Consider the following 23,176-nt stretch of genomic DNA (forward strand, 5'->3'; position numbering starts at 1 on the left):
TGCAGTGTCTGTGGCACCTCTGGTACTCAGACTTCACATACTCTGTAAAAAGTGTAACTTACAACTTTATTGACATCTAGTATAGAGTGAGAGGAATCACACTCTGTGAGTACCTGTTTCTCTCCACTGACTTCCCAGTGACTCTTGATGACATCCACAGAGTAGATACCTGAAAGCAAGTGAAATTAATCCAACTGGTGTTATTTGGCTACACCTTTACAAGTTCCAGAGATGGAACTAGAATTCATTTACTCATTTAGTTTCTGAACAGTACGTCCTCCTTCCACAGTTTCTGACTTGTGTGACTGATTACCACCTCCCATATTCTTACTTCAGCGAGTATGTTGGAGACTTCTAATATTTTGCAGTGTCTTTGACAGCTTTCAGAATTCTGTGTTAATGATAAACATTCCTTGAAAATGTTGATTACAGTGCTGGTGAAAAGTAGGGAAAAGGGAATTCTGTGCTTTCTGTTTAAGTGCAGACACTCTCCACTATTAGAACAGTTGGTCATTTTTACACAGAACTGGGAAATACTTAAGTAGTTCTTGGGGTGTTCCATTATTCAACTGTTTGGAGAACAGAAATAATGTCCTCTGTGGGCTTTTCACCTGGAGTAGAGAAGCCTCTTGTTCAATTGCGTGTAAACTTTTTCAGTGTGTAAGCCATTTTTTTCATTGTGTTTCATTAGCACTATGGAGTTTGCCCATACCTGTGTAGGGACCCCCTATTATCTGTCACCTGAGATCTGTGAAAATCAGCCATATAACAATAAAACGTAAGTCTCTGTCTTTCTTTCATATGCTTGTGCATGAGGGCATGCAGGCATGAGAGAACTTATATTAGTGATATCGTGGTTTAAATCAGTATTTCTCCAGGGCACCAGGAATTTCACGTCACCCTTTGTGAAGTTTTGTGTTGTGTACATTAATTAGGTGTATCAATTGTACACAACAACTATGTTATACTGTACAAGTCAGTTGAATTTTGACTTAGTGTCCAGAATATAGCAATCATTAATTTGTTGCAATTCATTTACAGGCTTAACATAATTATATATTTTTTAATAAAATTATTGTACTTTAAAGTTTAATGTCATTCTCTTTTAATACTCCTTATTAGTAGTGGCATGAAATGTAAAATAGATTTTTTTTTCCCTTTGCTTTCTCTGGCTCTCCATCAAATGCTAAATTTTTCTCTTGTTTCCGACATGTAACAACCAATGCAAGTATGTGTCTTTTCAGTTCCAAGTTTATTAATTTTTGATACACTCATTTGTGATTTATAAAAATACACTGAAATTAATGCTGCTAGATTGGCAATTCTGTAACTTTGCAGTAGCCACCTGCAGGAAAGACAAATAGGTCTGAGAATTTTAAAGGCTCACTCAGGTTTAACACAAAATACTAGATGAGAAGCACTGAAAAGTTGAGCAGGCTAGACCCCCTTTATGTGGGAAATGTGATCAATACCAAATGTTCTGGAGCCCAGACTAGCATCTCAGCTCTAAGGTGCTATTCACACAAGTTTACTCCCTTATTGTCTTCTCAACAATCAAGTTAGCCAGAGGCAGCTTTGCCCTTCATCCTGCTAGGAATAGTAAGTAGACATTCTTTATGTCATGTGCCTTTTCCAGTTATAATTATAATACCTAGTTAGGTATCATACAAATATTGGTACCAGAACAAAAAAGAAATTTCTAGTTGTTCTTTTCAGTGCATCTTAAAGAAAATTAAAAGTTGCACCAATGTTGATCTGTAATGGACTAATGTTAATAAATTTGAGAGCTGAGAAGAGGTACTGACTATATGTATGAAAATATTGCAGTCTTTTCCATGAAACTTAAATGACTTTTTATTCACAGAGATATTTGGTCTCTTGGCTGTGTGCTTTATGAGCTATGTGCGCTAAAGCATCCTGTAAGTACCACAGAATCAGATCATTATCATATTATTGAAAAAGATAGTGGACAGCTGGGAAAAACTGTAGTAATAATAGCATTCATAGTCAGCTGATAGAATTATTTTCAGCTCATTTATTGATATTAAAGAATGACTGCTGGTGTTAATTTTTTTATATTGTGTCTGTTGTGTATATATTAAGGTACAATTTATTATGTTGTATTTCTGCAATGTGTGTGTGTGTGTGTATACACACACTGAACATATATTTACTCTTTAGTAAGTACTAAACTTTTTCAAAAAGCAGATGAACAATGAAATGAATTAAAGCCAAATTTCAAGATTAGGGTCTAGGCATATAATTTTACTCATTTCTATTTGAAAATACCAATCTATGCTTTCTAAAGAATTTGAAGCCCACATCTCCCCAGAAAGCAGTTTGACGTTCCTCAGAAGCATTTTCCTGAAGGTTTGCACATTCATGTAAGAAAATAACAGACTGATAGCATCTTCAGGAAGCTGTGTTGTCCTCGGCCTGATGTGAGCCTCAGATAATCCTCAGCCTGTGAGTATTATGTGGAGAAGGGAACACAGCAGAGACTAATCCCAGCAACAGGAAAAGGATCAGGTTCCTGGGCTCAGCAGAAGTTGACCTTTTGCTGAGCTTGGATGTGGGAGATGGCAGAGCAGCTCTGATAGGGAGAGCAATTGGGCTGAGCTGTGAGCAAAGGGATATTGCTGAAGAAAATTTCAGATTTCACAAAGTGAGAAAACATTAATATTAATTCTTATGCATATTATATGTTTTATTCTGTATTGCTGCCCATTTTTTAATTTGAAGGCAGGGACCAGATGCTGATGTAGACAGGAAATGCAAGTGAAGCTAAGGCAAATTTTGGTAACACCACCTTCAAAACAGCCATGTAAATAAAATGGTAATTTTAGAAAGAACTTGCTTTCAAAATTATTTTTGCCTGTCTAAGGCCCTAAAAAACTGTATTGATGTTGACCTGTTAAGAGATCTGCTGAACTGAGAAAGCTGATTTACCTGAGTGGCTTTAGTTGTTAAAAATTAAGATTGTACCTTGGTGCCTGAGAGAACACAGAACACAGAGGCTAAGCTGCGTGGAGTGAAGTTTTGAAGGTGAACACTGTGAAGACAGTATGCATGCAGGTCTCTGTTGAACAGCTTTTGGCAAAATAAATCATGTTTCATTCTGGAAAAATTGCTTCTGTTTTACTATATGAGAGCAGAGTATGAATAAAAGCCTTCCAGGTACAAAAGCTGTCAGACCTCCTAAGCTGTGCATCTGAAACAAGTAACCAGCAAATACAGTCAGAGAGAGTGGTTATATTAATTTTCCACAGCAAACTATGGTTAGCAAGAAGGGATTTGTATAGCACAGGGCTTCTGTCAGCAAGTACTTTTTTCAAGTGGGGGCATCTAGTCCGTCATTTCCAACCAGCAGTACTTACTATCCCCTTTTTACTGTTTTCATTAAGTTTGAAGGCCATAGTTTGCACCAGCTGGTGCTGAAGATTTGCAGAGGATGTTTTCACCCAGTGTCTCCCAGCTATTCATATGATCTGAGGATATTAATTTCCCAGTTGTTTAAAATATCTCCAAGAGATCGACCAACTATCAATTCTATTCTAAGGAAGCCCTTCTTGCAGAAGCTTGTTCTCAGGTATTTGCCCCCTGAGGTAAGTGCCTGTACTGCTGCTTGCTGAGAGAAAAATACATATCAAAGTAGTATAAACAGTTCTGTCAGGTACCTTTTTTCTTACACATGACACAGGAAGAACTTGGTCACACTGTGATACATAGAAAAAGACCTTCAGCATCACAGTTTGGGGCCAAGCTGATACAAGGTAATGTTAATAATATTATTTAACATTAGTTCTACACTAACATTTGTTAGTTGTTATATATGTGATGGCATAACTTTCTCCAGCAGTCTTTATTGCACATTTGAATACAAGAGTTTTGCACAAAATTAAAAAGAAAAAGAGAACTGCAACAGCAGAAACATTCACCCCAGGCAGTGCATCACTGTCCTGTTTAGGGAAAGACAACTTTAAGTCCAGCTCATTAGTAACATTCAGCTAGAAAAGCTGCCACAGGAAAGTGCTGAAACATTAGTCTTAATTCTTTTAAGAATGGAATTTACAAAACTGAGAGGCTTTGGTCTAGATGCAGTTTAGGTCCATCACATGAAAAACATCCTTACTTAATTTTTCCAAGCTATGTGTAAAAATCTTGCAAAATGTGCTCCATGGTATTTTAAAAAATAATAAAAATGTATTTTACAAAATATTATAAGTTAGATTCAGTTGTGAGAGACAATGAAATCTGTGTGGATTTAGTGCTCATTGATAGATCAGATTACATAGGCGCATTCTTAGAAAACATGAATGAGACTAAATGGTATCTCTGTATGAAATGCTGAACATGTTTCTATCAGCATAACTTTTTCCTAATTCTATATTATTTAGTATATCATAATTATGCCTTAAATTTGTCTTTGGAAGTATTAATTTAAACAGATTTGTGAAAATAAACATATGTAGTTACTTAACTGCACTATGAACATTTTTTTTTTCCTCGAGAAAAGTACTTTGTAGTTTAAGAACCCATGTTATTTTGGAAGTTACTTCCAGTGAGATTACCTGCCTTCAGGACTCATGCAATTTGGACAGAGGCACCTGAACACCATATCACTTAAGCATTTAAAATATATCTATGGTCATATACTCATAATTTTCATATATTTTATCTCCCAGACATGATAGTCTCACAGTCATTACTCGGGAAATATTTAAAACTCAACTTAGAAACTACTTAGTCCTAGCAAGGACATTACTATTGGTTATTGCAGCTAAGGTATTTGCTAAATACTGACTAACCAGACTGGAGTGGTGTGTACTTGTATTCTCCTGCATGGGAAACCGATAAGGTAAATTTTTCACTTTTCAGCCCTTCTTTCCAGATTTCACAGGTGCTACAACATTGTCTAGCAATTTGTAGAATACCGAGGGCTAGATTTACAAAAGGGAATGCCTAAGCAGGTAGACACCTAGCCTCCAATGAAATCTGAGCCTAACAATCAGACCTTCTTTTTTCTGTTATTGGTACTAGCATGAAATCAGCATTCTGATATAGAGGTTTCCCTTTTATTCAGTGTGCTTTGCAAAACTAATCAGTGAAATCCACTTTACACGAGTGTGACAAATCATAAAGTTTTCAAAAGGATGTCATTCTAAGAATGAAAGGCAGAGTGCCTAGGAAATGTGAAATATGGTGATGATGGTGATGATGATGAAGGGATGTAAGGAGTGTTTGTTAGCCCAGCCTGTCAGTGTTAGGTACATGCATTGTACTGTGGTTTGCAATGCACAGAATGTAGCCTTTTAATGTTTTGGTTTTAAAAAGCATATAAACTTCAGAAAAGGAGAGTACAGGACCTAGTTTCTCCAGAATCTGGAATGGTGCTGCCTGTCAAGAAAAAAGAATTATTTCAAAGAAATGAATGGAAACCTACTTCAAGAGGGCAACAGCCTATTTTTCAGGTACTGTGTATCTGTGTTTTTGTAATGTTTAATCATCTTCAGAAGCCAAATTTTTGCTCTTAGAAAAGACCCTTTGAAAGGCTTCATTAAGACATATTAAATGTAGCTTAATGCCTACACCAAGTCAGTAGAGACAGTTAAGCACTCCTGAAGCCTCAGAAGAGGTGTTTCAGAAAGTCTAAGTGGGAAACACTGAATTTAGTCAGCTTCAGTATGGTTCTTTGTAACAAAAAAAATGAGGCATGCTTTGCATTTCTATTTGCACAAAGGCAAATAAACTCTGTGTTTGCATTTTTGCTATAGAAGCAAATACACTGAACCTCTTACCTCAGTCCTTCTGAGAGCCCATTCACAGGCAAAACCACTAGGACCCACTGCCCTTGTCTCAGATACTTAGTACAACAATCTGGGATCAAACCCTACAGCAGAAAGCCCCTGTTCTTCACAACCACTTGTGTCCCTCACTCATTTTCCACCTCCTTCTTTCCTTAGGCTGGATATCAGCTGTATACTGTGTCCAGCCTTTTACTTGGCATCACTTCATACCTTTGTATTTATCTTCAAGAGCATGTAGTACTGCCTTGGGTGCTGGTGAACACAGAGCAAAGCACATTTAGGATCTGGGAGTTCCCAGCAGTAATTGCACATTGCAGTTATGGTAGATTAACTGACGGTAGGGAATGTGGAGTTCCCAGAGCTGCACCCATCAAGCAATCACTTACACTACCAATGGATAATACTGGTCCTGTGCAGAATATAGGACTTAGTTTTCCTCATAGTTACATTTATGTGTATCCAATGCAAATCCAGGTGGATGAAGTTAGGAAGGTTAAGTTTCCTTTCATTGTGCACTGCTGTAATCAAAGGCAGAATTTTGTCCACAGTGTTTTCATCTATGCGACATACTCTGATATTAACACTGGGAAAGCTCCCACATTCTTTCAGCATCCAAATGAAGCAAATGGTTTGCAGAGTTGCAGGGTCATACTTTGAACGTGTTGCTTCAGAATTCATAGAATCACAGAATGTTTGAGGTTGGAAGGGACCTCAGGATGTTATCTCATCCGCACCCCTGCTCAAGCAGGGTCCTCTAGAGCTGGTTGCCCAGGATCATGTCCAGACAACTTCTTAGTATCTCTAAAGATAGGGACTCTACAACCTCTCTGGGCAACCTGTGCCAGTGCTCGGTTACCCTCACAGTGAAAAAGTGTTTCCTCCTGTGTTTCAGTTTGTACCCATTGCCTCTGGTCCTGTCACTGGGCACCACTGGAAAGAGCCTGGCTCCGCTGTCTTTGCACCCACTCTTCAGGTATCTTGATAAGATCCCATCTGAGCCTTCTCTAGGCTAAACAGTCTGAGCTCTTTCAGCCTTTCCCTATATGAGAAGTGCTCCAGTCCCTTAATCATTTTTGTGGTCCTTTGTTGGACTTTCTCTAGTATGTTCATGTTTCTCTTGCACTGGGGAGCTCAGAATTGGACACTGCACTCCAGGAGTGTCCTCACCACTGCTGAGCAGAGCGGAAGGATCATCCCCTTGACTTTCTGGGAATGCTTTGTCTAATGCAGGACAGAATACCATTCACCTTCTTTGCAGCAAGGGCATGCTAATGGTCGACTTGGTGTCCACCAGGACCCCCAGGTGCTTTTCTGCCAAGCTGGTTTCCAGCATGTACTGGTGCAGTGTAGGACTTTACACTGTTGTTGAACTCCACTGAAGTTGTCATCCCATTTCTCCAGCCTGTTGAGGTCCCTCTGGATGGCAGCACAACCCTCTGATGTTCTATGGTATGGAATATCCCTTTGGCTAGTTTGCGTCATCTGTCCTCGCTCTGCTCCCTCCTGGCTCCTTGTGCACTTGCTCACTGGCAGAGCATGGAAACTTGAAAAGTCCTTGATTTAGAGTAAGCACTACTTAACAATGACTAAAACATCAGTGTGTTATCAACATTATTCTTATACTAAATCCAAAACACAGCACTGTACCTGCTACTAGGAAGAAAATTAATTCTATCCCAGTTGAAACCAGGACACCTCCTGAGCTGCTTAAAGCTGTCTTCTTACACTTCTTGATGGTAGTATTCTTTACATAATAATTGATTCTTTTCCATCTAACCACTAGGAAAATATAAGCTGTTTGCATCTGGTTCCATCTTGCATAAAGTGGTTAAGACTTGCACAAAAGCTGATGTTCATAATCATTTTATAAACTATGGCCTTAATTTCACCTACTGAGATCAGAGGAGTTACATCACTGAACAAACTAATGTTGGAAGACAATAGATCCTCACATTTACAAAACAGAGAAAATAGTGATACATGTACTATTCATGTATGTATATTCATTGTCCGTAAGTCGTACTAGGACATTTAGAGTGTGATATAATAGTATGTGATCATACTACTTCCCTGGTATGTTACAACTTTTGGAGATCATTTTATACAGAAACAATATACTTTTCTGGTTTAATTTTGGGTGACAGAGAAAACAAACTGATGCTTCGCTCTTAAATGAACACATGTAAATACATTTAATCTTCTATCTTAGAGTTATCAGAAGGTTCCAGAATAAATATGAATATATCAACTTTTACATTATGGTCAGACTTTGGCATAAGAACATACTCGTCATGTGTTGCAACGGAGGGAAGACACAGTCACTCAATATGAGTGATCAGCAGACTTCGTTTATTGTCCCTTACAGTCACCTTTTATGCCTTGTTATAATTAGCTCATACATATTACAAAAGTTAAGCTCATTATTGGTTAGTTGCCTAAATACCAAGCCCGCCCCTAGTTTCTCTTCTGTAGTTATCTGTTCCCACCTGCAACATTCTTTTCCCACCAAAATCTTCCTGTTACTGTGTAACAAGAACAGCCAAGGACAGTGTATTTTGCTTTACTTCAGATAAGCTGAGAGCGATGTGCATTTTTGTCCAGCCAGCTGGACTATGTCTATGTGACCCTTTTCAGCTAGCCAGTTATCCACAATTCCCCCGTTTTTATTTTGGGCGACATAGGCCTGGTTGACCATTTTCAATAACAGCGTTTTAACACAGGAAAATACACAGCCAACTTATAAAATCTCAATTCAGAAGTATAATTCCTGAAATACTTGAAAAATAAAGTTAGCTTGAAGCTTTAATTCAGATGCTCTTTCTGTTCCAGTGATATAAAAAGTTTAAAAAATTCAAAGGTAATTTTACAGTTCTGAACATGGACTAATGCAAGCTCAAAACCCAAAAAGAAACCAAACTGATGTTTGACCAGGAATATTTGCAAATATTTTAGTGGAAAATCCCTGACCATTAACAATTTTCTGTCCAAATAACAACTGCCCTTATGCAACCAACCAGTCCCTACATTTTCTGAAGAATACCTCATTGATATCAAAGAATTAACAAAGGGAAAAAATTAGTTCTAAGCTATATACATTCATAAGTGGATTTTTCAATAGTTACATACAGATTTACACACTAAGCCATAATGGCTTGTAGGTGATACACACAAGAAGAGTACGTTGCTTATCTGTCTGAATGTCTATGCTAAATTTGACAACTGTGCCACAAGCCAAGCCTACATGGGTGCTGTGTGTTATGCACGTTCCTTAACAAACAGAAGTATAATAGACAAATTCCCAAGATCTAGTCCCCAACCTAATTATATTATTTTGTAGCCAATTAAGGAAAATAACACAAATGTGCATATCTACATGTGCACACACCTTTTAGTTCAGAACCGATCTGTGATAAAAGGCCTTAGCCTTATGGCATCATCGAATCTTAACGAGTACAGTAATTAAAAATGCAGTCTTACTGTAAGTGCGATTTATGCTGACATTCCCTCAAATGCTACACGTGAGTATTTCTCACTCAACTGCCTCAAGGTAAAATAGTAGTATTCGTTAATATGTATTAAAAAATCATTAATTCTCTACAATAGCAGTTGACTTCCATAACACTATGTAAGCAAAAGAGGCTTAAGATGGGTTTTCTGAATGCTAACAATTTATTTTAGACTGTCTAAACTCGGGTCTTGAAAGATTTCACTCTGCCAGACGTAGAAACACTGTTGCACTCCAGTTGTGATATCCCTTTTCCCAAGTTGTCACATGCACATCTCGTTCAAGCAACATTATTGTCAAAGTTTCTCTCTGCTACATAAAAGCATATTGCACTTGTAGATATAAAAGACAGCACCCTTACTTAGATTATTACCTTATTACCTCATAACTCTTAGTAACTCTGATTTCATCACTTCAAAAATTCACCAGAAGCAGATAAAACCACAGCATCAGACTAAACTACACCTTAACTGCTGATTCAAATAAAGGCATTCTCTTCAGATATGCCTAATGCTTACAAATAATTTTGGCTGGTTTTGATCAAAAAACTATTATTACAATAATGATCAAAAATAATAATCCCGTTTGCAAAATGCCTTTAAGCCAGCCTCCTAGTCCCAACCAATTTCCACATTCAGAATACAGCATAAATACAGAATACAGCATAAATTATCTCCATCAAGGCAAAAAGGCTTCTCTTTAAACACAGAGATGTTTGCCAGTTCAAGGCAGAAACCCATTTCTTGTAGGGGACATCTGAAGCACTTTTTTGTTTGTTTGTTTTTTTTGGTGGGTTTGTAATCAATTCCGTATTTTCCCTTGAGAAGCTTAAGCTGTTCCTCTTGTTTCAGGAGTGTTTCCAACTCTGATTTGTCGAATAGGTGCGTATTTCCCAAAGATATCATACATTTCCTCCGCTGTGATTTCATACGGCAGGTTCCGAATATAAAGGACCCGATTGACCTCTGGGGGCAGCCGGATGTCAGCTCGCTTGGCCGCTTGCATCGCCATGGCGCCGATCGGAGGGGGGGGGGGTGCCGCCTTGGAGAGAAACCGCGGCCGGGACGGGGCCTGCCGGGCTGCGCCGCCGCTCGCCGCTGCCGCGGAGGTCCCGGACGCTATCCCATACGCTAATAACCCGGGTAATGCCTTTTTACAATCTATGTCCTGAACGCTCCGCTTTTCTAAAAAGCATATGAGCGAATCGTACGTCGCTTGTCTCTCCATACCTTCGTCAGCGCTGTTGCAGCCTTTGCGAGACTTCGGCGACGCGTGGCCGGCGGGACCCTCTGTAGGTGCTCCCGGGCGCGGGGACTGTGCCCTTCCGCCTCCTGCGCTGCTTTCAGGACCGGTACCCGAATCTCCGTCGAACCGTGGCTCGCAGGTTCAGCCCTCTCTAGGGTCCCTGTTCGGGCGCCATTTGTTGCGACGGAGGGAAGACACAGTCGCTCAATATGAGTGATCAGCAGACTTCGTTTATTGTCCCTTACAGTCACCTTTTATGCCTTGTTATAATTAGCTCATACATATTACAAAAGTTAAGCTCATTATTGGTTAGTTGCCTAAATACCAAGCCCACCCCTAGTTTCTCTTCTGTAGTTATCTGTTCCCACCTGCAACATTCTTTTCCCACCGCAATCTTCCTGTTATTGTGTAACAAGAACAGCCAAGGACAGTGTATTTTTGCTTTACTTCAGATAAGCTGAGAGCGATGTGCATTTTTGTCCAGCCAGCTGGACTATGTCTATGTGACCCTTTTCAGCTAGCCAGTTATCCACAGTCATGGACATATTCTTCAGAGACTTTTGCTGTTAAATTTCACAAAGTCTGTCCTAAATATGCCAAAAAATTAAATTTTATAGATTTGTCCTTTTGAAACATGGGCAAATTGGGATAACTCATATAAGCAGTACAGAGATGTCCTTAACATAAAAACTATGTTTTGGCCAAATTTGAAGTTTTTGCTACAAAGCATAGGAATGTTGAAGCTTCTTCAAGAAAAGATTACCAGGTTTTGTTTCATTTTGGGGAGCCGGTTGTAATACAATAAATATTATATAATATTTTGTCCTCCTAATTTCCAGTCCTCTATATTTGGATTGCAACCTTAGCATCATTACTCAGCAAGTCCTTAGGTCATTCTTGGAATTAGCTGGTTTAGATATAACTCTGCAGAAAAGGTAGCATGAAACTGTCTGCAAAACTTCAAAAAGGTTAGTCTGAGTTATAACTCAAAAATGTCCTCTAAGAGGAAGTATCAGGCAATCTTTAAAGCTGGCAGTAAAGGATAAGGATCCCTTTTTCTCATATATACACAGTTTGATATCCATATAATATTCTGTTTAGCTAGTGTTATTTCTGTATTTCTAATATATATGTGTTCTACCTTACTGTTCTTTAATAGGAGTATCTGAAACAATTGCAGAAGATTCGGGAAGAATACCACAGTGATATAAAAGAATTCAGATTTAGAGCAGGAGTACTCCAGGTAACAAAGCTCAAACATACACCCAGTCATACTTCCTCTTTCTTTTATAAGTTAGTACACATAATTAGAAATTGAAATTAACATTTGATAAAAATGTTCCCTAGGAGAATCAAAAAATACAAGATAAAACCTATGTTGTGAAGCAAGGAAAAGCTGAGGACCAGTCTGAAATCAAGGATACAGCTGGAACAGGAGAAGAATCACTTCAGGTATCAGTATCATCTCCTAGTCTAAATAGAATTTTTTATGCAAGTCCCACATGGTCTTTGATTCACTCTCTGTGACAAATCTGAAAAATGGTAAAGCTTAAATCTTATCTGATGCTTGCACCATATGTAAAAGTCTCCCTAGGTTCCCTTCATGAATAACCTGGAAAATTTCTTTGGTGGAGCCCTGACTTGTTTTGGTAATTCTGTTTCATCTGTAAATATTAGGATGTACTTTTACTTAATTTATTTTTGTTGTGTGTTTCTTTTCCTTGCTTTCTAAGCAAAGAAGCAACCACTCACAGTGCAAGTCTTTTATGAAAATTCTGTACCGAAGGTACAGCGATTCATGACAGCCCAGAGTAGCACTGTGTGGGAAGTTAGAATTCAGTTTTATGTGGAGTCCTTAGTCCTTACTTAAAAATTTGGGAGAAGCGGGAGGAAGAGACAGAGCCAAAGCTTTCCAGCTACAGCACTCCTTCACTTCTTTCTCATCAAGCACTACCAACACACCTGCTGGAATTGTTTCCAGCAATTGGAAAGTTTCAGAATTGTTCCACTTTCCCAATATTGACATTGTGAACACTGGATGAGTTTTCCAGACCACATGGAGTTCTACAGAAAGAAGTCCACTTTTCTTCAAGTGAAATGAATGCCTCAATTTATGCAAATTGATCTCAGTGTGAAAATTCCCAGTCTATTCTGAAGGGAAAATAGCCCTGGTCTAGCTACTAGGATTCTTCAGTCAGGATTTGCCTCATTTTTTTTTGTTTTGTTTTGTTTGATGTAGAACTTCCTGCACTGTCCAGTAGCAAGAGGGAGACTGCCACATAAACTGGTGACAGATTCTGCTACCCTATTGCACCCGGAACTTGGGCCAAACCTGACCATATTAGTAGGATTCTATTCAGTGGTTTTCACAGATCATGGATCTGGCTTTTACTAAAATGAATTCACACATCATGTGATGTAGGTTGTAGGCAGCCAGAGCCATGATAGGACAGAAATTATATTCCCTGTGATTTAATGGGAAACACATGATAATGAAAAAGAAACACTAGATTTTGCACCTGCTTGATGTCACCTTAGTTCATGGGCACTCAGTCTACTGGAGAAACTGTATATATGTTTTAAAAAAGTAAAATCTGTGAATTGTAGTCGTTTCATCTGAGGCTGAGGATGTGCCCTACTTGCAGCAGATCACTGAAGGAGCAGCATACAACTCTTTACTTTGCTTTTATCTGACAGGTTCTAACATAGGATAAAGGAATATGAAAAGGAGTAATTAGGTATTTTTCAGGTGCTACCAGAAAAGAAGATACTATGAAACATGGCTATACTTTCTGCAGGCATTGGTTTCTATTATAATCTTGACTTTCATAACTTCCAAAGTTTTCCAGAATGAAATCAGCATGAGTCATCTTGCTCATAAAAAATAAAAGATGTATTACTTTTTTCTTGACACAGTACTGTATCCTCCTAACATAGGTTTTTGAAAAATCAGAGGTTTGCAGTTTATGCTAGGTTTCCCATTTTTCTATTTGCCAGATAAGCCAGAATTATAATGTCTTTCAGTATTAGAGTCTAGATAAGGCAACAAATGGAATATTCTTACAGATACATATACAAGGAAATCAGTGACTACATTTACTACTTAAGTCTTTTTTTACAGGGTATAGACATAAACTGGTTCCAGAGTGTGTTTTAAAGTTGGGGTTTTTCCTCCTTCCAGGACATGGAAAAAAACTTTAAACAAGTCAGACTCCAGTATAGTCAAGACCAGCAAATCTTAGAAAAGAAACATAAACCAAAGGTAACCATCCTCATTTCTGTATTTTTTCCACTTTCTTCTTATGTCTGTATGTTTCAAATGATTGTGTTATCACAGTAGCTCTGGAAATCAAGTTATTTGTGAGTCAATTGAGAGTGCTCGTCAACTGTTTGTTAGCAAAGTTTATATGAGAAGATAGAATCCCTAAGAAAATAACCGAGGTTTTCAGATCATTTGAGGGAGACTCCCTTTAGATATTCCCAGATAGTAATCAATCTCTACCTACTCATCTTTATATCAAACTGCATTAGTAGTGTATGGGAACTCATGTTTGCTCATAGTTTAAGTGAAGTCAAGTCAGGCTGCTAATTTTTTAACATTTTGTTATAGAATTATTCTCTATAGTGCTTTTTAAATTATAGAAGGGGATGGCAGTTGAATGGAAATGCACATAAGATATCAGGAAAGTTTCTGAGATTATTATGAAGTGGACTCAAGGTCTGTTGTGAAATATTGCACGAAAGCAGTACAGTATTCAAGTTTTAATACTGGTTGAGAGCCAGCTGTAAGAACCAACTCTGTGTATTGCAACGATTTGAATTAAATGATTATTAAAGACACCTTTCCTTAAAATCAAAAGTGGATGCAGTCCACTTTTTTTTCATTTGAAAATATCCATAAATTGTATTTAGAGAAGTCTATTTTTTTCCAATTTGTTCAACTTTGATTTTGTTAAATAGAAGAAAAATATTGTTAAATAAAATGTATTTTCAATAGAAGAATAACTTTCAAGTTTGTAGTACTATATAAACTGTGTACATTTAATTAAATGTTTTTATTTAATAAAATGAATTAATGAAGTGTGATAATTTTCTTCAGGGAGGAGTAAAGTTTGAAATTAATTTAGATGTATGTGTTCCTGAGGAAGACAGTATTCAAGAAGCAGAGGTATGTTGTAGTTATATTCAAAGCATTTACATTAGTAATCTGAAACATGACAGTAGCTCCAGTATCTAAGGTTTGTTTCCATTACCATAATCCTCTACCTTTGTTATAATGAAGCTTCCTATTGAGGATTTGTTGACATATTGCATATATATGACCTTCTTGAAGAAGATAATTACTCAGAGGAAAATTGGATAATATATGGATCAATCCTTCACATGGTAAAAGATGAAAGGAGTGCAGATATTTAATTTTTTTTAATTGGGCTTGAGGGGAAGAACTCACCTCAAAATTGAGTTAGTCTGAGAATGCCAAATTTGATTTGAATTGTTTTAGTACATTTATGTTTATTTTCACTAGTATTGTATCACAAAGCAAGAATAACATTGTGATGAACCAGTTGTTATGTAGAAAAAGTGGAAGTGAGACTACAGAAAACATGTGTGATTTCATTTATTAAAATGACATTTGTGGCTGATCAACATGTAACAGGTACCTATTAAGATTTTTGTTAGTATATTAGAATTTTTAAAAATATTTGTAACAGCAACATCAAAAATACAATTTCTTTCTGGTATATATATTCTTAATTTATCAAGCACTGTTTTGTCATTCTGTTGTTTCACACCTCTGCAGAGCTCCATGCAGCCCTCTGATACACAACTCACAATGTGACTTTTGAATTTTGCTGCTTCGCTTTTTGTTACATAGTTTTCCCGTGCATACATGAGAATGGCTCACAAACACAGTAAAATAAGAAGTGATTAGTTATTGTACCATATTTGTTTTCTCTTTCCAAAGTAAGCTATTGTTTTTTCAGGTACTAGATAAACTCAGTAAGACTTTAACTTTTGTGGATGGTAAGAATCTTAAGGAGAAAGTGGTGGAAGTTTATGAAGCTCATATGGACAGAGCTTTGGAAGAAGTATCTGGATACCAAACAGGTATTTCTTGGGGAAATGCAGTGCTGAGTATTAATCCTGAAAATTACATAGGAGTTAGGTACATTCAGTAACTCCAGGCTAGAGCAAGTTTATCTGATGAGCTCTGTTTTTATATCACATAATGTTACAATCACACTGAAATCTACTTTAAAAAAAATAATAATAGCTTTGCCTTCTCTTTTTCTTCCCCTTAGAGTCCAATGACATAGATGATAAGAAAGAAAATATTGGCAAGCTGGAGCACCTCAGACATTACTGAATTTTTTAGCTGATGTTGATGTCACATCTGTATGTCCTCCTATGGCTGAAAACGAACTTGGTAAGAAAGTTTTGGTTTTCAGTGAAAGTAAGGAGCTGGTAAAATTCAGCCAGAATACTTACAGATCTTTGCCAAAACGATTCCATACCAGAATGTTCACATGATCTGGCAGGCTTTTAATTGCAAGACTTCATAATAACTGAGGTTATTGTATGTGTTAAATCATAGAATGCAGTTGTCATTTTCCCCTCTAATATTGCAGTCATGTTGTGCTGCTCATGCATGTTAAGAGGGCTGCATTTTGTGAATCACTCTGTGGCCTGGGTAACGATGGCTAAAAATACCAGTCTATGCAACTAACCATCACCACTTTCTTGGGCCTTGAGCTAATGAACAAGAACTAGAGAAGTCAGTTGCCAACGCCATCCCAGGGTGTGGGGGGGTTTTGGTCTCTCACCCCACACACTAGTGTCGCTGCAGGGTCACAAGCACAGGTGCGTGCTCACACAGGTGTGGCTGTGGTGATGCTCCATTTCAGAAGAGGCTAATCACTGGGTTTGTTACAGTAACAGTGCATATGTTCCCAGGCAGCCAGCTGTCTCCAGTGACTGGTTGCTGCAGTCACTGGAGTGACTTCCAGCATTCCAGCATGCTCCCAACACCCCAGATACACAGAAATAACCTGAAGAGTTTGCATAGACAGCGATGACAAAGCAGAATATTATTAATGTGCCACTTCTTGTTCGTTCTGGCTTAGATAAAAGAGCTTAGGGTGCAAAAGAAACAGGAAATTCTTTGAAGATTTTTCAGCCTGAAGAAGCCAACAAGTTTGAGAGCAAGGACTGCTCAATAAAGTTGCACCTGTCTATTCCAGGCTTAAAAAGCAGTTACTTGAGCATTAAAACTGGTGTTAGAAATTTTATCTGACAGATAGTCCAAACTATTTTTTTCTCTACGGTATTGATCAGATAAAATACTTACTGAAAACTAATGAGTATTCCACAAAGGAAAAAAAATACAGGTGCCAGCATTACCAAAAAGGAAGAAGTCAGTGTCAAGACTAGAAAGTCTGAATCTGCAAAAAAGACAGTGCCAAGCTACACTCATGCTTTAGTGACCCGAGAACCTTGCTGTTCTTCAGCTGACCACGCTTATCTGCCTGAAGACATCCCGGAAAACAGGAAGCAGTGGAAACAAACACCGCCAGGGACACTCCTGAATATCTTAGCAAAAGCAGAACTGTCTAATGATTCCTTCACCTGCCTTGAAGAAGAAATAGGTAGGATGTTTGTTACTGTAAACTCTGCAAGTTTCTCTTTAGTGTATTACTTCTTCTACCACTGGCAAAGGGTCTGTGATGAGAACCAACATTTTGAAGCACTAGGCAAACTAGAAAAACATGGGCAGCCTGCCCCAGCATCCACTGCTCTGTCCTGTGGCAGCGAAAGGCCTCTTTCAGGATGCTGCTGTTTTCAATAGCTGGGAAAAGGGCAAGCCCTACCTACTGGCTATTACTTTCATATGTCGTGTTTTCATTTGCTTGGGTAGACAGAGGTAAGCTACTACTGCCAGCAAGTCGGCAGGTACCACAAACCTGGATTTAGCCCCTGTAACTGTTGAGGTTGAAGAACCGTATGCTGTAGAAAGCATTTATGCAAATAAATGTATTTCTGTACAACAGCTGTAAATTGTAGTGCATGGCGACTTAAACTACAGTGGTGACTTACTTTACAATATGGTCCATGCTGATGCAGCAGACACTGAAATTCTGAAATTGAGTTGAACTCATACTGCAGTGCACTTTCCTAAAGTAACAGACTGTTTTAAAATTGACATTTTCTTTGCATCAAAGTTGTTTGCTAAAAAGCCACAGTATTTTCCACAGAAAGATGTTGTAAATATAACTGGACATTGTGGTTTTATGCACAATTGCCAATCTACTGAATGTATAATTGGATGACAGGCCTTCTGAGCCAGCTAACTTGCACATACCAAGTTTCAACAATTTTAATGGATTGTGAGAAATGTCTTTCATTTGCAGCTGTGCAGTCAGCATTCTCCTACTAATTTTGCCTCACATAGATGTTTCCTTAGAGCATAACAAGCTCTTTTAAAACTGCCCCATCCTGAAGCCTAAACCAGCTAAATGTACCACCTAAATTTCTCTCCAAAGACTAGCTTTATTGCTTACACATTAAAAAAAACCCAAACTCAAACCCCAAACCAAAATGAAATTCAGACCACTTTTCACTGATGTCAGCAGTTCATAGGCCAAAGCAAGAATAAGTACACAGGTATTCTAATTGCTGTTACTTTTATTAGTTACATTTATTAAAATATGGCACTCTCTCAATACCCCATTCTGCCCTGCTACTAAAGCTGACGTTGTGGAGTACAGCATTACCCAAACTGACAGATCTCTGTTGGATCACATGCAGGGTTTAGTCTTTATATTAGAACAACTCTTAGCATTGTTCTCCCACCTTCAGATTAAGGTTGCCCTTCAGTCTTCGAAAGTGAGCATTTTTAGGTAACCATAGGTACATCCAAGCAGTAATTTTCAGTCTTTCTCAAACAATATTCCCCTAAGTTTTCCATTGAAAATGCAGATCCCTGTATTGGGAACTTAAACATACTAACATTATATCATCTTTCTTTCTTTTATAGTCCTTTGGTTATGATCTACAAACACATTAGGTTTCACTATGCAGAAGTTACAAAACACTAACTAAAATGTGTGATCAACAGAAGCATGGTATTAACATAGTTGTAATCTGAACAACAACCAAAAAAAATAATCAAGCATTTACATATTTGCTATTACTTTATGTAGACTTTTATAGTTAGCTAATACACAAATAAAGGAATGTTTCTCTTCCTTTCCAGAAGAAAGATTAACTATGTTGCCTCCAAAAGAAAACAAGGAAGATGATTCAGAAGCATACTTTGCTGTTGCTGTTGATGAAGGCAGACTTGAACCAAGATCAGATGATGAAGACACGTAAGTCAAGCACATTAGAAGAAAAAATGCATACAACCGTTTTCATGAAATGACAGGCTGCATTGCCTAAAGCTTTTCTTCTGTTCTTTTAAATTCACAAGTGAAGAAAATTTACTTGGTTTACAGTCTGCTAATTTAATTTTTAATTCTGTAAATTAGTAGGTCACATACCAACATGGTTATTAAAAAGGTTATGCAGAAGTATTAACATGGCTTTGCAACTCCTGTTCTCTTACCTTATAAATACAGGTAAACAATCTTACAGAGGAAGAAGAAACAGTTCATATTGTGTGTGTTGCTTGTATATTCTTTATAAAGTATTTAAAAAAATCTCAAAGACCTTGAAAGGGGAAAGGCTTGTAACAAGGATGTATTTAATTAATATAATTATCTTTTTTTTTACTGTACAGAAATTTTGAAGATTCTGAAGATGAACTCAGACATGAGCTGGAGGAATCTCTGGAAAAAGTGGCAGCTTCTCCAGCAGAGAGAAGCATGGAGTCTCCCATCCTTTCAATAAATAAAGGTCAAACAGATGAAGAAAGGATGAGTTTACCTCACAAACTACTTGGAAAATCTAATGATGATTTAGAAAATAACCATGGGTCATTTAGTGCTGACACATACAATGAAAAAAGTAAGCAGGAAGCAAGAGCTACATAGAACACCAGCAAAGTAACTGTTTCAAAACTTTAACTTGCTTGAAATTTCAGCCACATCAGTAACAACATTTAAGGATAGATGAGATTAAATGCCAAGTAATTCAACTGCTTTTCAACTGTGCTAAATGCTCAATTAAAATTAATAGAAGGTTGTTACTATTTTGTTTAAAAGGAAGAAAATCAGGCTAATTGTCATATGTCTAAATGTTGAAAAATCCTCATCCAGACTGGAGTGCACTTTCATCTATTATTCTAAACTACCTGGGACATCTCTGACAAGACTTCCTTGAGCAAATTCCTAATTACATACTCTCTTTAACTGTATTTGTATCATGTAAGAAAGTTTCCTAACCAGTATATTATATTTCCCTAGCTCAATCAGCTTCTTGTTATAAAAGAAGCTCTTACAGCCTTTCATAATCTCCATGTACTGCTAATACAGCTTTATAATCCATAGTTTCATTTGCACAGTACTACATAGTACCACCAACTGCTCAGCAGTTTTTTATAGTAGAAGTAAAAGCATTTATTAGAACCATGAGAATTGTGTGTTCCCCGTTTCCTAATAAAACATTGGACAGTAGGTTCCTCTAACTGTATTTTTTCATATTAAAAATTTCATATAATCCAGATAAAACTTAAATAGAGGGAAAACCGCATTCTATCAGTAGCTTTTTTATAGAATCATAGATTCATTTAGTTTGGAAAAGACTTTGAGGTCACTGAGCCCAACCATTAACCCAGCACTGCCAAGTCCATCACTAAACCATGTCCCCAAGCACCACATTTACACATCTTTTAAATATCTGCAGGGATGGTGACTCAGTTGCTTCCCTGGGCAGCCTGTTCCAATGCTTGACAACCCTTTCAGTGAAGAAATTTTTCCTCATATCCAATCTAAATCTCCCCTGGCACAACTTGAAGCCATTTCCTTGTTACCTGGGAGAAGAGACCACACACCCCTTTCAGGCAGCTGTAGAGAGCAGTAAGGTCTCCCCTGAGCCTCCTTTTCCCCAGGCTGAACAGCCCCAGTTCCCTCAGCTGCTCCTCATCAGACTTGTGCTCCAGACCCTTCCCCAGCTCCGTGGCCCGTCTCTGGACACGCTCCAGCACCTCAGTGTCTGTCTTGCAGTGAGGGGCCCAAAACTGAGCACAGGATTCGAGGTGCGGCCTCACCAGTGCCCAGTACAGGGGGACGCTCACTGCCCTTGCCCTGCTGGCCACACTGTTCCTGATGCAAGCCAGGATACTGCTGGCCTTCTTGGCTGTCTGGGCACACTGCTGGCTCATGCCCAGCCAGCTGTCAGCCAGCACCCCCAGGCCCTTTCCCACCAGGCAGCTTCCCAACCGCTCTGCCCCAAGCCTGTAGCGCTGCCTGGGGCTGTTGTGACCCAAGTGCAGGACCCAGCACTGAGTCTTGTGGAACCTCATACAATTGGCCTTGGCCCATCAGTCCAGCCTGCCCAGATCCCTCTGCAGAGCCTGCCTGCCCTCCAGCAGGTCAACACTCCCCCCAACCTTGGTATCATCTGCAAACTTACTGAGTACATACTCGATCCCCTTGTCCAGATCACTGATAAAGATATTAAACAGAACTGGCCCCAGTACTGAGCCCTGGGGAACACCACTTGTGACCAGCCACCAGCTGGTCCATTCACCACCACTCTTTGGGCTCAGCCTTCCAGCCAGCTTTTTGCCCAGTGCTGAGTACACCTGCCTGAGCCATGAGCAGACCGTTTCTCCAGGAGAATGCTGTGGGAAATGGTGTCAAAGGCTTTACTAAAGTCCAAGAAGACAACATCCACAGCCTTTCCCTCATCCACTAAGCAGGTCACTTTGTCGTAGAAGACTAGATTCATCAAGCAGGACCTGCCTTTCATAACCCCACGCTGGCTGGGCCTGATCCCCCGGTTTTCCTGCACATGCCATGTGATGTTTTACAGGATGACCTGCTCCATAACCTTTCCTGGCAGCGGGGTCAGGCTGACAGGCCTGTAGTTATCCAGATCCTCGGCCCTTCTTGCAGACAGGTGTCACATTCACGCACCCCCAGCCAGCTGGGACCTCCCTGGTCAGCCAGGGTTAGTGACAAAGCGGCTCGGTGAGCACTCCTGCCAGCTCCCTCAGTTCTCTCCGGTGGATCCCGCCTGGCCCCATAGACTCATGTGTGCCTCGGTGGTATAGCAGGTACCATTTCACCTTGAGTTATGGTGGCTTCATTCTGCTCCCCACCCCCACCTTCCAGCTCAGGGGGCTGGGTACCCAGAGTGTCTCACTATTGGAGACTGAGGCAAAAGCAGCATTAAGGACCTCAGCCTTTTCCTCATCCTTTGTCACTATGGTTTCCCCCACATCCAATAAAGGATGGAGATTCTCCTTAGCCCTTCTTTTGTTGCTAGTGTATTTATGAAAACATTTTTTATTGTCTTTTATGGCAGTAGCCAGTTTAAGTTCTAGTTGGGCTTTGGCCCTTCTAATCTTCTTTTTGCATAACCTCATTTCATCTCCTAGCCCTCCTGAGTTCCCTGCTCCTTCTTCCAAAAGTCATAAACCCTTTTTTTCCTCAGTTCCAGCCAAAGCTCTCTGTTCAGCCAGGCCCGTCTTCTTCCTCACTGGCTTGTCTTTGGGCACATGGGGCCGGCCTGCTCATGTGCCTTTAAGAGTTCCTTCTTGAAGAATGCCCAGCCTTCCTGGACTCCTCTGCCCTTCAGGACTGCCTCCCAAGGGACTCTGTCAACCAGGACCCTAAACAGGCCAAAGCCAGCCCTCTGGACATCCAAGGTAGCAGTTCTGCTGATCCCCTTCCTTACTTCTCCAAAACCTGAAAGTCCTCGTCGTCGTTTCATGATCACTGTGCCCGAGATGGCCTCCAACCACATCACCCACAAGTCCTTCTCTGTTTGCAAACAACAGGCCCAGCGGGTGCCTTTCCCAGCTGGGCCCCTCACCCACTGTGTCAGGAAGTCACCTTCCACACGCTCCAGGAGCCTCTGAGACAGTTTCCTCTTTGCTGTATTGTATTTGCAGCAGACATCTGGTAAGTTGAAGTTTTTCACTTCTCTGAGTTTGCTAAAGTATTAAATACCGCTTCGATGGCTCAAAAAAGAACTATATGTTTTTCCACTTTTGATACAAAAGCAGGTGTCCAATTTTTGAACATTTTGTTCAGCGTTCTGGTTTATAATAAGCAGTAGTTTAGGGCTTTAATGTTCATGTTTGTACAGCATTTACTTATGCCCTTGAATCTAGACCCTTCTATTCCCTAGAACAGAACAGAAAACATTTCAGGAGAGTAGAGTGGGAAAAATACCATTAAGCTGTCATACTGTGAAAGGGCATGAGGAAATAGCTAACGTAAGTATCATGGGCAAGTGCAATTATTACACTATTAAAAAACAAGCTAGCAAAACCACCATATCATTAACTTAAAGGAATCACTGTAGGTAACGAAATATCCAGAACCACAATTAAAATCCCACATAATAGGATTTTGCCACACAACGGGGGACAGCAATTTGAAAATGTGCTGCAGACTCTAGAAACAAAATCTCGGGTAAAAAAAGCTATCAAACAAAAGCGTTGCCTTTA

At 39.1% G+C, this 23,176-nt stretch overlaps 1 protein-coding gene across 1 annotated transcript in view; it reads left to right on the top strand.

Annotated features, from left to right (window-relative positions):
• The window catches only part of NEK5 (NIMA related kinase 5), a 30,301-nt gene extending 10,130 nt beyond the window's left edge, over positions 1-20,171 (top strand). The window contains 15 exon segments of the mRNA XM_037372580.1: positions 692-778; positions 1,865-1,919; positions 3,405-3,605; positions 3,701-3,773; positions 5,335-5,531; positions 11,717-11,800; positions 11,905-12,009; positions 13,739-13,819; positions 14,657-14,725; positions 15,543-15,666; positions 15,861-15,890; positions 15,893-15,985; positions 17,067-17,204; positions 18,812-18,926; positions 19,337-20,171. Of these exon segments, the coding sequence (XP_037228477.1) occupies positions 692-778; positions 1,865-1,919; positions 3,405-3,605; positions 3,701-3,773; positions 5,335-5,531; positions 11,717-11,800; positions 11,905-12,009; positions 13,739-13,819; positions 14,657-14,725; positions 15,543-15,666; positions 15,861-15,890; positions 15,893-15,985; positions 17,067-17,204; positions 18,812-18,926; positions 19,337-19,589 (1,705 nt within the window). The 3' untranslated portion in view covers positions 19,590-20,171.
• The last annotated feature ends 3,005 nt before the right edge of the window (positions 20,172-23,176 follow it).

The sequence above is a fragment of the Falco rusticolus genome, chromosome W, assembly GCF_015220075.1.
Source record: "Falco rusticolus isolate bFalRus1 chromosome W, bFalRus1.pri, whole genome shotgun sequence".
NCBI classification, from domain to species: domain Eukaryota; kingdom Metazoa; phylum Chordata; class Aves; order Falconiformes; family Falconidae; genus Falco; species Falco rusticolus.